A 15540-nucleotide genomic window follows, 5' to 3' on the forward strand; every position below is an offset into this window, starting at 1 on the left:
GTCCCGGTGACTCCGTGTCCCGGGGACTCCGTTTCCCAGGACTCCATTTCCCAGGGATCCCGTTTCCCAGGGATCCCGTGTCCCGGGACTCCCTTTCCCAGGCGCACCCGCGGAGGGCGGCGCGGCGCCGGGAGCGGCGCCGGGAGCGGCTGCAGGCCAGGGCGGAGGGAGCGGGGCGGGGGCGCTGCCGCAGCGGGAGCCCGGCCCGGCCCCCGCACATCCGGGCGCTCCCGCAGGCCCGGCCCGTGTGTCCCGGGCGGCTCGGCCCGGCCCGGCGCGGCCCGGCGCGATGCTGCGCTGCATGCCGCCGCTCTGGCGCTGCAACCGGCACGTGGAGGCGCTGGACCGGCGGCACTGCTCCTTGCAGGCCGTGCCCGAGGAGATCTACCGCTACAGCCGCTCGCTCGAAGAGCTGCTGCTGGACGCCAACCAGCTCCGAGAGCTGCCCAAGGTGAGCCCCGGCACCGGCCCCGCCGCTCCCGGAGCTCGGCCCGGGGCCTGCGCAGCCCTGCCCGTGTTACCGTGCTCCGGGCCCGGCACCGAGCGCCCCGTGGCCGCGGCGGGCGGGGGACAGCCCCGGCTGGGCGGGAGCCCCTCGGGGTCCGCGCTGCCATCAGCGGGGAGAGGGTCCGCTGCCCTGGGGGAGAGCGCTGTGCCCCGGTCACCAGCCGCTGCCGAGCAAAACACGGCGTGAATTAAACCCTCTGGTTTAATCGGTAAACTGCGAAAAGTGTCGAGTAAGTGAATTAAAGGCGATAGAGGTGCTTTATGGTTATGGCTGCAGAGGTGCTGTGGGGGCTGGAGCATCTCTGCCGTGAGGACAGGCTGGGGGTGCTGGGCCTCGAGAAGAGAAGCTCTGGGAAAAGCTCAGAGCCCCTTCCAGCCCCTAAAGGGGCTCCAGGAGGGATGGGAAAGGACTTGGGGCAAGGGCCTGCAGGAATGGGATAAGGGGGAATGGCTTCTCTCTCCCACAGAGCAGGGTTAAAGGGGTTATTGGCCAAAAGTTATTTCCTGAAGGGTGGTGAGGCCCTGGCACAGGATGCCCAGAGAAGCTGTGCCCCATCCCTGCAAGTGTCCATTCCGGGTCGGACAGGGCTCGGAGCAGCCTGGGATGGTGGAAGGTGTTCCTGCCCATGGCAGGGGTTAGGGACTGGGTGATCTTTAAGGTCCTTTCCATCCCAAATTATTCTGTGATCTGGGGCTCCAGCCTGCACTTTCAGCTTCTCTTGCAATAGCATTCAGCTGCAGAGCTCTGCACACAGGGAACAGCATCAGGACAAGGCCTCCATGTGCTGTTTGTGCCACAGGGACCGCTGCAGAAGCAAAGGGCTGGAGATCTGCTCCACTGCCAGCTTGGCCCAGCATCTCGTGACTCCCGAGGGTTTGCTTTGGCAGGGCAGGGCCCTGGGATGGGGTGAGCTCAGTTTGGCTCAGTTTGGTGAGCTCAGTTTGGTTCAGTTTGGGCCATGAAGTACCATCCAAGGAACCCAAGCCAGGGTGTTCCCATTCTGCCTGGTAATCTGGCACACAGGATGGTGCAGGTGGGAATTTGAGCCTGATTCTTGGGAAGGAAGAGGCTTTAAGGTAGTGCTGGGCTGTGGGATACTCCAGAGGAAGTTTCATTGTGTGTCCCTTTTGGAAACAGTATGATTTTAAAAGTTATTTAAGTTCTGCCTGCACAGGGAGAAGGTGTTTGACTGCCGTGAGTTTGGAGAGATGGTCTTCAGGGAATAGAGGCTGAGTTGCATGTTTATTAAAGAAATGGAGAAGCAGGTCATTATCTTTCAAGATTTTTATGGAATATTGACATGTTACAGAATTTGTCATCAAATCTAGATTTAAAAAAAACAAGAGATTCTCTTGTCTGCAAGCAGCAGTTCTTGCTCTGGTATTTTTGGGTTCTGTTTGTCTTTCCTGCTTATCTCTCCCCGGACCCTGGTGAGGTGGGCTTCAGCTGTGAGGTTCTTCAGGTCTGGAGACACCAGTGTGATGCTCTCAGGTAGCTCAGCATCTTGTTGTGCTTCCCAAACTACTGGAAAATGTGTGTTCTGGGCAGGGACGTGGGGCTGGGTGTAAGTCCCACCTGCAGATGAGGTGATTGTGACGCACCTGCAGAGAACCTGCTGGTCCCTGTGCTCTCAGCTTCGTGTGTCCTGCTGAGCAGCCACAGCCCGGCCTGGTGCTGCACTGAGCCCCGTGGAGCTGGGGCAGGCTGGGCTTTGGGAGCTTGGGAGGGCATCTTTTGGATTAAAAATGGAAATGTTGTTCTGGCCTGTGGGTACAATCCTGCCTGCGATGGCAGGTGCTGTGTGTGTGCCCTCGGTGCCTTCCTGAGTCACCCCAAGAGCTTCTGTTCCACAGAGCTGTGGCATCTCTTCAGCTTGGAGCGTCAGAGTTCTTGCCGTGACCTGTCCTGGGCTCACAGGCTCCTCTCTGGCCTTTGAGTGCCCCTTTTGGAGTCTTCTGGCAAAGAATGATTAGAATAACAAATTGAAGAGAACAGAGAGATCCTGGTCTCAGGAGATGGGGTAAATCAGGAGGGGGACAGAGAACGAGGAGCAGCAAAGAGTGTGACCAGACCCAGTGTAGGAGAGCTTTTGCACAAGGGAGGTGAAGGATTCCAGGATGTCTCCATGTGTCTGGGACAGGCAGTGAAATGTTCCCCATCGATGGCAGAGGCCTGGAGTGTAAATGATGGCCCCGAGGAGGGGACAGGGAGCAACTGACTGCTGCTGCTGCTGCTTGCAGGAGGGCATTGAGTTAAACCAAAAAGGGCTCTGTTCTCAACGAGTGAAATCATTCTCCATGCAAAATGTAGTTTACCTGGGCTGTGGAACCACCTGGCACATGACACGACAAAGCTGTGAGTTAACACAAGCTCAGGAGAGAAGTGGAGCAGTCCACAAAGGAGAAAACAACAAAAACTGAGGATCTGCAGAGACACCAGTGTGTGTGTTTGCACTGCCTGTTCTGGGAGAGGCTGGGAGGGAGTTTGGCTTTGGACTTGCTGTACTCACACTCCTCCTCCTCACCTCCTGTCTGGAGCTGCTGAGGGCTTTCTGTGGCCAGGTGTTGGCCCATCCCCAGCCAAACCTAAATGTCCTCACAAGGCAGGTGAACCTCAGGTGCCTGCAGCTGTGGACAAGGAGGGAGGCAAGCAGAGCAGCCCTGAGTGCTGCTGCTCCTGAGAACATCCAGGGAGTGTGGGGATGTCAGAGCCCCAAACTGCTGCTCCTGAGAACATCCAGGGAGTGTGGGGATGTCAGAGCCCCAAACTGCTGCTCCTGAGAACATCCAGGGAGTTTGGGGATGCCAGAGCCCCAAACTGCTGCTCCTGAGAGCATCCAGGGAGTTTGGGGATGCCAGAGCCCCAAACTGCTGCTCCTGAGAACATCCAGGGAGTTTGGGGATTCCAGAGCCCCAAACTGCTGCTCCTGAGAACATCCAGGGAGTTTTGGGATTCCAGAGCCCCAAAGTGCTGCTCCTGAGAACATCCAGGGAGTTTGGGGATGTCAGAGACCCAAACTGCTGCTGGGAGCATCCAGGGAGTTTGGGGATTCCAGAGCCCCAAACTGCTGCTCCTGAGAACATCCAGGGAGTTTGGGGATTCCAGAGCCCCAAACTGCTGCTCCTGAGAACATCCAGGGAGTTTTGGGATGCCAGAGCCCCAAACTGCTGCTGGGAGCATCCAAGGAGTTTGGGGATTCCAGAGCCCCAAACTGCTGCTCCTGAGAACATCCAGGGAGTGTGGGGATGTCAGAGCCCCAAACTGCTGCTCCTGAGAACATCCAGGGAGTTTTGGGATTCCAGAGCCCCAAACTGCTCCTGAGAACATCCAGGGAGTGTGGGGATTCCAGAGCCCCAAACTGCTGCTCCTGAGAACATCCAGGGAGTGTGGGGATGTCAGAGCCCCAAACTGCTGCTCCTGAGAACATCCAGGGAGTTTGGGGATGTCAGAGCCCCAAACTGCTGCTCCTGAGAACATCCAGGGATGTTCTCAGTTTGGGGATTCCAGAGGTGCTGAGCCTTGGAGACAGATTGGGCAAGGAAAGCAGAATTGCACTCTGCTGTCTCCCCTTCCCAGCCCCTCTGGGTTCCCTGTGCCTGGTGCCATGGCTGGTCCAGAGGCAGGTGAGGAGGAGGAAGAGGAGGAAACCTGCAATTGGTGGAACAAGGAAGCAGGTTTGGCCCACCTTAGGTTTGACCCAATGTGTGTCCTGAAGGTTTGTGCTCACAGTGCTTCCCTGAGCTGTGCCAAGCTGTGTTTGGGGCCAGGCACACGGGTCACTGCAGGAAGGGCTTTTTTTGAGGATATTCCTGTTGGTAGGGACAGATACCTGAGGCAGGAGTAGGAATCTGTGTAGTGTGAGGTGAATATGGTGATGAAAAGTGAAAATAACCTGCCATTCCACGAGGAAGAGGGAAGGTGGGAACACTGGGTTTAGGCATACGCTGTCCCTGAAGGATGGTGGTGGGAAAACTCTTTGGGTGGGTCAGGGAGATGTTTTCCAGGTGAGGAACCCTTCATGGGAACAAGGCTTTTTTTGGGAAAGGGGTCCTGGGAGGAGGGTTTGTGCTTACCATGAGGGAAGGTGGAGAAATGGCACCTCTGGAGAAACAAGCCCCGTTCTGTGCTTGTTTCATCAGAACTGCACACGTCCATTCTGTGGGAGAAGGTCTGAAGGACACAGGGAAGTGCCTGTGAAGATCTGTCAGAAAAGTGGGAATGGGAGAGTGTGCACAGCCTTGGGCAGCACGTTTGTGTTCGAGGGGTTTTAGGGAAGACTTCCCTGTGGAGATGATTCTTGAGGTGAAAGGACTGGAGGGGCAGCTTTTGGAAAGGTCAAGGCACTCTCTTGAAAATACACGAGTTTATATTGTTCCTCTTCTGAGGAGTTTCTTGCCTAGCACCAGCTGGGTGTTTCAGACGGGCTTTTCTGTGTCCTTATTTCACCTGTTCCAGAAACACGGCATCTCTTGCTCTTTCTGTGGCATCGTTTTCCTCTGCAGAATTTCCAGTGCCCTTTGTGCTGCTGCTCTGCCCATCTCCTGGGATTGCTGAGTGACACTGCTGTGCTTTCCTCGCTTCTCTCCTCCCAGCTGCAGGAGTCAACAAATGTTTCTCTGCATCCTGCAGTGCTGGGTCCTCTTCTGTCTGCTCTTGCTTCTTTGTCACCTGTCCCTTGTGGAAAATTGCCTGTTTTGAGCCTAAATTTCCCCTTGGGTGGCTCTGCTTGGGCAGTTTGAAGGGATAGATTAAATGTGTGTGGGAGCATCTGCTGCCCCATTGCAGGGATTTAATGGAAAATTATAAATTCCCTTTGATAAGGGAATTCCCTTTGTGCTTTCCACGAGGGTGTCTGAATTCCAGAGGTGGAAATGACTTGCTCCGTGCTGACTTGTGCTGTGCCCATCTTGCAGAGAGTGGTAGCTGCAGGATATCTGCAGGAGCAGGGTGGAGAGCTGGTCCTGCCCAGGTGCTGTGGGTTTTGGAAGTACAGCTGGCTGAAATCACCCTGCATAACACCTAAGTCATCCAGGCCACTCCTGAGCACTTGAGCCCAGGTGTCAGCAGGAAGGAATGAGCACAGTGTGGAATTTGGAGCACTCAGAGGTGGCAGACGGAGCTGATCCAGCCCAGAAGGATCCAGAGGCTCTTAGTGTGTTTTTGGAGGAGCGCTGGAGTTGGGAGCATGGGGAGGCTGGAGGAAACCTGGGTGGAGCAGAGCTGGTAGGACCTGGTGTAGGAGGACAGGAGGGTGGAGCTGAGTAGGAACTGAAATCCTGAACAAGTCTGTGCAGAGGGAGGAGACCTGAGAGCTCTGGTGTGTCAGCGTGAGTGTGCACAGGACCAGGCTGCTGGGGGAACACTGGGCTGGAGTGTCTGAGGCTGTGGGCAGTGCAGAGAGGAAACCCAAGGGCTGGCTGTGGTCCCAAGGGTTTTAGCAGTGGTGGTGCTGAAGAGGGAAGCCCCAGGCATTTCCCAGTTCCTCTGCTTTGCTTTTTCCTCCCTACAGCTCCCATGATAAATCCCATGATCAACCGAGCCCCGTGCAGAGAACACTTCTCACTGCCCAGTGGGCTGATACTCACTGGCCCTGGAGCCTGTGGGAGATGGACACTGGCCAGAGGAGCCCATCTGTGTCCAGGGCAGGTCCTTCCCTGTTTGGGCTTGTTGCTGTTTGCAACGTGGCAAGGCCCTTTGGAGCTGGCTGGGTTTCAGCAGTCCTCTCCCCTCTTTGGCTGCCCAGTGTGAGAGTGTCCCTGCCCCGTGTCCAGAGCCAGGGTCCCACTGCCCCCAGGTGAAGCTTGAGGCTGTGGTTTGTCACTTTCCCAACACAAAACGGGGCCTCACAAATCTAATTAAGAGCAGCTTTTAATTTCCTGGCATCTGAGGGCTGTAAGGAGGATCTTGGGGTTTATGTACTTCCTTGGAAGAGTAAAGCTTCTCCTCCTAATCTCTGTACTAACAGCCCTTCCCTGGGAAAGTCAGGGGGCTGGGAATCCTCCGTGGCTCACACAGCCCTGGAGCCTGCCAAGGCTTGATGTGCAGTGGGCACCTCCTCTTGCTCTGGATGTGGTTCTTTCCAGCCCAGGCTGTGTCAAAGCTGCAGCTGCATTTGTTTAACAAAACCAGCCAGCAAACTGGTTTCACCTGCTCGTTGTGAGGCTCGTGTGCAGAGCTGGCATGGCTTTGCAGGAGCTCAGGAGCCCTGTGGGTTAGTGGGACAGCTGGGTGTGTGTTGGTCTCTCCAAAGGCCGTATATTCTGGATTGCTGCTGCCCAGGAGTTAGAATAACCAGAGGCCATCTCCCCTGAGGACAGCAGAGGTGTGGGATCTGTGCTGGGGTGGCAGCAGCCAGCTCCAAGCTCAGTCATGGAGAAAAGAGCTGCTGAGACTCTTGGATGTACAGTTCTTGGCTATACAAACAGGGAACAGGAAAGAGGTGCACAGGTGGATTTTACACTTGAGGTCTGGGGAAGGGAAATGGGTGTTAATATTCAGTTCCCAGAGCTCCGAGGTGTGCTCAGCTCTGGGTGGGACAGCTGTGGGTGTCCTGCCCAGCCTGTGTCTCCCCACCAGCTCGGGTCCTGGAGGACGTTCAGGTGTGTAGAATAGGAGGTGCAGAGGCTGCTGGGCAGTAGAGAGTTTTAGTGGAGTAAAAAGTTGATGAAAATTCAGGTGGCCGTGGTTGGAGCAGCTCTGTCTCTCAGCAGACCTTCCTTGGCACCGGTTTGGTACCTGCAGAGAGGTCACTGGTGGGAGCACCTGCTCTTTCCCAGGTTGTTAAAAACCCCTCTGTACGTCTGTGTTGGGTGATTTAAGCCCTGCCCTGTCTGTGGGTGCATCCCTGCCAGCGTGGTCTCCCCTTTGGGGTTCCTCCTGGTGCTGTGTCAGTTCCCCAGCCCTTGCTGCTGTTCCAGTGCTGTCTCTGAAGCCTGAATGTGGCATTGCAGAGGCCCTGCGTGCTCATCTCAGGTGTCTCCAGTTCCCTTTGGCTGCTTCTGAGAATCTGCCAGGAGGGATTAGTTCATTGATGGCTGGAGGTAGAGGCAGGGCTGGGTTAACCTCTTCACCTCTCCTCTGCCCTGTTTGGTGTGTTCCCTGCACTTTGGAGCCCTGCTGTGCCATCTCCCTGGCAGGAACGTGGCTGAGGCAGTGGTGGGAGTGTGGTGGATGGAAGGGTGCTGTGTGCTGAGCAGTGACATCCCAGCATCTCTGTGGGCTCTGGCTCCTTGTTCCACTCCTGGTTCAGGGCATTTACATCTGAGCTGTTCCCCTGGGAGCTGCTCCAGCACCTTCTTCCTTGTCCTCTTCCTGCTCAGAGGAGATGTTTGGCTCTTTGTCCTCCTGCACAGGGACACTTAACTCTTCTTCAAGACTTTCCCAGTCCCCCAGATGTGTTTTCCAGCACCCCGAGGGTACTGGCTGCCCCTGAGTCCCTCACTTTGCACCAGTTACTTGGCTTGGTCTCATGACCTTGTCTTGGATTCTTAGTTTCAGGGTGAGACCCGGTTCGTTGGGTTTTTTGGTTGTTTTATGGTGCCTCACTGTGCTGGAGATGTATCTGTTTGATAAACCTGCTTCTGATTTCTGCCTGGGGAAGACACAGTCTGATTGGAAACAATTGCAACAGGTTGTTGTATGATACAACTTCTGGCGTTTTTCCCTTTGCTAATAGCTGTGGCATTACAGATCAGTCAATTCCTTTTAGTAATTGCCAGTTGACCCTTCTTTGCTGAGGGGATGGTTTAGAGGGAGATGGTGTCCCTTGGCTGAATGGTAGGAGGTGATTCCCGAGGTGCTGGTGTTCCAAGGAAGGGCCTGGCTGGGAACACCTGAATGCTGGGGCACATCAGAAAGGGGCAGAGGTCCTTGGGTGGTGCCTGAGGTGTGCTGGGTTTGGCTGCTTCACCCATGCCCAGGGTGCTGTCCCGTGGAATGATCTCATGTCTCTCCAGATTGATGCTTTTGCAGGTGAGTCACAGAACCATTGAGGTTGGAAAAGACCTTTGAGTCCTGTCTTTGACTGAGCACCATTTTGTCAACTAAACCAGAGAACAAAGTGCTGTGATTATTTAATATATTCCAGTATTTCAATGGAAAATGCCCCTGAATGCCCTCTGCCTGCCACAGGGAGTTCTGGCCCTTCTGATTTGCCCCATCCCACTGCACAGAGCAGGGTGGAGGCTGTGAGTGCTGGGGTTGTGGTCAGGATCCTCTCTTCACACTGCCATGGTCTGCTGCTGCCTCGTGTCCACGGCCAGTGTGAGAGCACTGATCGCTTCCCACACCTTCCCCGCGGTGGGATGCTGATTGTGGTGTCCTGACTTAATTCTGGCTCAGGATTGCCCTTCTGGGGGCCGGGCTGGTTTGTTGTTCCACCCGGGGCAGAGATTCCTCCCTGCTCCTGGCTGTGTCCTGGCCGTGTGTGTGCTGGGGGCAGCTGAAGGGGACAGCATTCCTCAGTCCTGCTCCAGTGCCTGAGAAGCAGCAGCTGCTGAGCCTTTGGCTCGGAGACAGCTGCTTTGTCTCCGCTGGAATGTATTCCCAACACTTGAGTACTTTTATATATTTGTGGCACATTCCTCAGGGCCTGATACGGGGTTAAATAGTCGGAAATCCGCCGTCGGTGGGGAGGGCTGTGTCCTGCGGCCAGGGAGGGAGCAGCCTGCTGGGGCTGGGCCCCTCCTGCCTCCTGGGTGTGTGGGGGCATGTGGGGCCACTCCTGTGGGTGCCTCAGTGCCCCCCTGCCCTGCCGGGCCCCTCCATCCTCTCCTCCATCCTCTCCTCTCTCCTCCATCCTCCATCCTCTCCTCTCTCTTCCATCCTCCATCCTCTCCTCTCTCTTCCATCCTCCATCCTCTCCTCTCTCTTCCATCCTCCATCCTCTCCTCTCTCTTCCATCCTCCATCCTCTCCTCTCTCCTCCATCCTCCATCCTCCATCCTCCATCCTCCATCCTCCCTCCTCTCTCCTCCCTCCTCTCTCCTCCCTCCTCTCTCCTCCCTCCTCTCTCCTCCCTCCTCTCTCCTCCCTCCTCTCTCCTCCCTCCTCTCTCCTCCCTCCTCTCTCCTCCCTCCTCTCTCCTCCCTCCTCTCCCCTCTCCCCTCTCCCCTCTCCCCTCTCCCCTCTCCCCTCTCCCCTCTCCCCTCTCCCCTCTCCCCTCTCTCTCCTCCATCCTCTCTCCTCCATCCTCTCTCCTCCATCCTCTCTCCTCCATCCTCTCTCCTCCATCCTCTCTCCTCCATCCTCTCTCCTCCATCCTCTCTCCTCCATCCTCTCCTCTCTCTTCCATCCTCCATCCTCTCCTCTCTCCTCCATCCTCCCTCCTCTCTCCTCCCTCCTCTCTCCTCCCTCCTCTCTCCTCCCTCCTCTCTCCTCCCTCCTCTCTCCTCTCTCTCTCTCCTCCCTCCTCCCTCCTCCCTCCTCCCTCCTCCCTCCTCCCTCCTCCCTCCTCCCTCCTCCTCCTCCTCCTCCTCCTCCCTCCTCCCTCCATCCCTCCTCCCTCCTCCCTCCTCCCCCTCCTCCCTCCTCCCTCCTCCCTCCTCCCTCCTCCCTCCTCCCTCCTCCCTCCCCTCTCCCCTCTCCCCTCTCCCCTCTCCCCTCTCCCCTCTCCCCTCTCCTCCATCCTCTCTCCTCCATCCTCTCTCCTCCATCCTCTCTCCTCCATCCCCTCTCCCCTCACCCTTCCCATCCCTCTCCCCTCTCCCCTCTCCCCTCTCCCCTCTCCCCTCTCCCCTCTCCCCTCTCCCCTCTCCCCTCTCCTCCATCCTCTCCTCTCCCCTCTCCCCCTCTCCCCTCTCCCCTCTCCCCTCTCCCCTCTCCCCTCTCCCCTCTCCCCTCTCCCCTCTCCCCTCTCCCTCTCCCCTCTCCCCTCTGCCCTCTGCCCTCTGCCCTCTGCCCTCTGCCCTCTGCCCTCTGCCCTCTGCCCTCTGCCCTCTGCCCTCTCCCCTCTCCCCTCTCTCTCCCCTCTCCCCTCTCCTCCATCCTCTCGTCTCCTCTCTCCTTCATCCTCCATCCTCTCCTCTCTCCTCCATCCTCTCCTCTCTCCTCTCCCCTCTCCTCCATCCTCTCCTCTCCCTCCGTGACCTCTGCCATGGCTCTGACTGCTGGCCTGAGTGTGGCTGCCTCTCAGCCCTGTCTCTTTGGGATTTGTCTGAATGTGCCACCTTTCAGGTGCTGGTGGCCATGTGCCTGCAGCCAGAGGAGTTCCCTAGCCTGGGGCTGGTTCAGGCTCTGGCCAATACTGTGAGGAGTGGAGATGGAAGCCCTTGTGGAGTGGAGACAGCTGGCACAGTGTGGTGTTGGGGTGGTCTGTGTGCACTGCCTGAGGTGGTCCCACACCTGCTGGGATGGGTCACACCCAGCCCCAGGGAACTGGCACCTGGCTGGTGGCTGTGGTGCCCTCCCTGTGGCACCAGGGTTGTCCCTGGGCTCGGTGGTGGCCACTCTGCTGGAGCTCCAGACTGATGTTCCCACCTCTCAGTAGTGGGTTGGCTTAACTCAGTTATCCTCACCAGATTTCGGTGATTCTTCCTGAGTCTGTTCTGGGAATAACCATTGCCTTCCTGGTTTCTCTCTGTGGGGAAGGGTGTCTCCTGGGCTGGCTGGTGCTGCCTGGGGGCACTGGGCTGTGCTGGAGGTGAGTCCTGCCCTGCTGAGGGAGCTGTGCAGCCTCTGGAGCTGGCGTGCTGCCCGTGCTGCCCAGCCAGGGGATACAGGTCTTTCTGGTTCTGTGGCCTCGCCTGTGCCACGCTGCCTTTGAGCACAGTGACTTGGAGGTGCCGGGTTTAACCTTACAGCTGGTCACATCCTGGCTGTTTTGCTTTGACGCTGCTGCTTCCAGCTCCTCCTGCCTCCATCCCAGGCTGGATTTCCCCGGGACAATGCCACTGGTGCAGGTGTTGCAGACCTCTCAGCACACCTGTGAAGGGGGCCCCAGGTCCCTTCACTCTTGACTTCCCTGTGGGTGTCTGGGGCATTTAGGGCAGACACGTGTCCCAGTGCCCGTGCAGCACTCTCTGCTTCCTCCAGGGGCAGGTGTAAAGATGTCAAGCCCATGTTTAACCAGGAAACTGGGAATGAAACACGAGGCTCGAATACACGAGGTGGTTTTGCTGCCAGCGTTTGAGGAGCTGCTGACGGGTGGACAGACACCTCTGCCTGCAGTGCAGGGCCCTGTGCATTCATCAGCCTGAAGACAAACACAGAGCTCATCTAGGAGCCCAGCCCATGGTGGCCTGGGAAGCAGGCCCTCTTGCCCATGAATCACAAGGAGAATTGTAATTATTTTCCTGCTGCACAGTCTGATCCTGCCTTTAATTAAATGTGTGCTGTCCTGCTGGAGGCAGGCACTGTTCTGGCAGGGCTGGACAGGTGGACTTGAAATTCTCTGAAGAGAAATGAGAGCTGAGGAGGATCTTGGCACTTCCAGGGTTGGAAGGGCTGGCAAAACCTCTGCCTTGGAGCCCCTCAGCTCGTGTTGGAGGAGTTGTCACACAGCAGGCACTGCTGGGGTGAAAAAAAAAAAAATCACCTGCAACCAGCACTGCTGGCTCAGGGCTGGTGTCCTGGGGCAGCCTGGGTTGTCACAGGTTGTTTTTGAGGAAGAGGAGGTGTCTGAGCTCTGCTCTTTGGGCAGCAGAGCTGGGAACACCACAGTGGTTTTGCTGCAGAAGCAGAGACTCTGTCCCATTCCAGAGCCAAGATGGTGTTTGTGATGCAGACCCCATTCCTGATCTCCAGCTGTGTGAATTGTCACCGCCTGGTTCTAGAGCCAGTGGCCCGAGTGTGACATTGTTGTGGCGCTGTGGTTAAGCTGGTGCCTGACTCCTCTTCCCCTGACCTAACCCTGCTCCCCTCCAGCAGTGCTGCAGTTTGTCACCTGGGGAGATTCTGAGGTGTTGCACTGAAACCTGCCTACAGGCTGCTCGGCTGAGAGGGAGAATGTCCCCAGCCTGTGGTGGCATTGGGCAGCCACCCTCCTCCTGTCTGCTGTTGGCAGGAGGGGTCCTGGAGCCAAGGCAGCTCCAGAGCTGTGAGGACAGCATGGCTCCTTCTCCACAGACACTGGTAGGGGAGTCCAGGTGTCTGTCTGTCCTCCAGGTACAGGTGGGAACATGGGGGCTGGCCCTCCAGGGAGAGCACGAGGTGATCCTGGGGAACAAAGACTTCTCCATGTCCTGGTTCCCTTCCCATGGCATGATAAGATTAGGCACCAGGTGAAGGGGAGAGCTGGAGCTTAGCCAGGAGCATGCCCTGGGTAACGTGCTGTGGCTGACTTTATTCTGAGCAGAGGTTGGACTGCCTGGTCTTAACAGGTCCCTTCCAACCTCAGCCCTTCCATGGATCCATGGATCTGCTGGACCTGCCTCTGTGTCCCTTCCAGCCTCGAGCCCTCCATGGATCTGTGTGGATCTCTGTGATGGGGATTGCCTTTTGGATCTGTGTGGGTCTCTGAGATGGGGATTGCCTTTTGGATCTGTGTGGATCTCTGTGCTGGGGATTGCCTTTTGGATCTGTGTGGATCTCTGTGGTGGAGATTGACTTTTGGATCTGTGTGGATCTCTGTGGTGGAGATTGACTTTTGGATCTGTGTGGATCTCTGTGATGGGGACTGACTTTTGGATCTGTGTGGATCTCTGTGATGGGGACTGACTTTTGGATCTGTGTGGATCTCTGTGATGGGGACTGACTTTTGGATCTGTGTGGATCTCTGTGATGGAGACTGACTTTTGGATGTGTGTGGATCTCTGTGATGGGGATTGACTTTTGGATGTGTGTGGATCTCTGTGATGGGGACTGACTTTTGGATGTGTGTGGATCTCTGTGATGGGGATTGCCTTTTGGATCTGTGTGGATCTCTGAGATGGGGATTGCCTTTTGGATCTAGCCTCAGGAAAGCAAAGGTTTGGGAAAGAGCCGTGGTGCTGACCTGGGAGGGGGATCACTCTGCATGCAGACACAGTTGGTGTTTTGCAGGTCCCAGGTTCAGCACCCAAACACTTCCCCTCTTCCTTGGCAGCGAATTTGCATCTCCTGCAGGTGGGATGGGAGCTGTGGCTCACGGGCTGTTGCCTTGGGTGCACAGTGGACGGGCACAGGGCTCTGTGGTGGCTGCAGGTCACAGACACCAGCAGTCTGAGGGCAGCTCAGTGCCTCTGTGGATCTGTGTCCCTGAGCCTGCCCTGCACCATCAGATTGTTCTGCCCAGATCCTTCCAGGACTGCAGCCCATTCCCCTGTGCTGCCTGAGCAGCAGGACCAGCTCCACCAGCTCAGTGTCCCAGCACAGGGGTGGCCCAGCACTGTCACCCCCTGAGCCAGGCTGCCTCTGTCCCTAATCCTGGGGAATGGGTGGCTTTCCAGGCCTGCCCTTGGGATTTTGCAGTTTCTGGGAAATGGCATGGCTGAGTGGTGGCTCAGAGGGTTTGCTCTGAGCCTTTTATCCATTGTCCTTTTCCCTTTTTCCCATTTTCCACCTCTTGGTCTGAGTGAATAAGTGAGCAGGGGGTGGCCCAGGGCTCTGCCAAGCATCACGCTGCAGCAGGAGGGAGACACGGGGGTGGTGTCTGAATTCCTAACACCACTGGACACTGTGCTTCTCTGAGATCACCTCACAGCTCCAGCAGCCCTTTGTTCACGTCCTGGGGCTCTGCTGCAGCCTCAGCACTATTGCTGGGAGCTTCACAGGCATCAGCACAGGCGTGTCACATCAGCTGGAGAAACACAACTTGAGGGCTTGGTCATGGCAGAGAGGGGACAGAGCCTGCTCCAGATGGTTCCTGAAGGACAGAGAATGGGCTTAGAAGGCCCTTTGAGGTTCTGTTGTGTGTATGCATGTCACACGTGACTCTGCTGTGTGTATACATACGTGTGACTGCTGTGTATGTATGTCACAAGACATTGCTGTGTGTGCACATCGTGCCCTGGGTAACGTGCTGTGGCTGACTTTATTCTGAGCAGAGGTTGGACTACCTGGTCTTAACAGGTCCCTTCCAACCTCAGCCCTTCCATGGATCTGCTGGACCTGCCTCTGTGTCCCTTCCAGCCTCGAGCCCTCCATGGATCTGTGTGGATCTCTGTGATGGGGACTGACTTTTGGATCTGTGTGGATCTCTGTGATGGGGACTGACTTTTGGATCTGTGTGGATCTCTGTGGATCTCTGTGATGGGGACTGACTTTTGGATCTGTGTGGATCTCTGTGATGGGGATTTTGCCTTTTGGATCTGTGTGGATCTCTGTGATGGGGATTTTTGCCTTTTGGATCTGTGTGGATCTCTGTGATGGGGACTGCCTTGGATCTGTGTGGATCTCTGTGATGGGGATTGCCTTTTGGATCTGTGTGGATCTCTGTGATGGGGACTGACTTTTGGATCTGTGTGGATCTCTGAGATGGGGATTGACTTTTGGATGTGTGTGGATCTCTGTGATGGGGGTTGCCTTTTGGATCTGTGTGGATCTCTGTGGTGGGGATTTTGCTTTTTGGATCTGTGTGGATCTCTGTGGTGGGGACTGACTTTTGGATGTGTGTGGATCTCTGTGGTGCAGGGTGCCTTTTGGATCTGTGTGGATCTCTGTGATGGGGATTGCCTTTTGGATCTGTGTGGATCTCTGAGATGGGGATTGCCTTTTGGATCTGTGTGGATCTCTGTGATGGGGACTGACTTTTGGATGTGTGTGGATCTCTGTGATGGGGACTGACTTGGATCTGTGTGGATCTCTGTGATGGGGACTGACTTTTGGATCTGTGTGGATCTCTGTGATGGGGACTGACTTTTGGATCTGTGTGGATCTCTGTGCTGGGGACTGACTTTTGGATCTGTGTGGATCTCTGTGCTGGGGACTGACTTTTGGATCTGTGTGGATCTCTGTGATGGGGACTGACTTTTGGATCTGTGTGGATCTCTGTGATGGGGCCTGACTTTTGGATCTGTGTGGATCTCTGTGGTGCAGAGTGCCTTTTGGAGCAAGCTGCTGTACCTCACAGTCCATCCACTGCACCTTTGCAGTTTCAGAGCTGTCAGCTCTCCAGAA

General features: G+C 56.3%; 1 protein-coding gene across 2 annotated transcripts in view; it reads left to right on the plus strand.

Moving 5' to 3' along the window:
* The first annotated feature begins 204 nt into the window (after positions 1–204).
* The window catches only part of SCRIB (scribble planar cell polarity protein), a 108117-nt gene continuing 92781 nt past the window's right edge, over positions 205–15540 (plus strand). The window contains exon 1 of one of the 2 annotated variants that reach the window (XM_066337751.1): positions 205–451. In XM_066337751.1, coding sequence (XP_066193848.1) covers positions 290–451 — 162 coding nt within the window. In that variant the 5' untranslated portion in view covers positions 205–289. The remainder of the gene's footprint in view (positions 452–15540) is intronic. The other variant, XM_066337743.1, reaches the window with a different exon arrangement.

Source organism: Sylvia atricapilla, chromosome 1 (genome assembly GCF_009819655.1).
Source record: "Sylvia atricapilla isolate bSylAtr1 chromosome 1, bSylAtr1.pri, whole genome shotgun sequence".
In the NCBI taxonomy this organism is placed as follows: Eukaryota; Metazoa; Chordata; class Aves; order Passeriformes; family Sylviidae; genus Sylvia; species Sylvia atricapilla.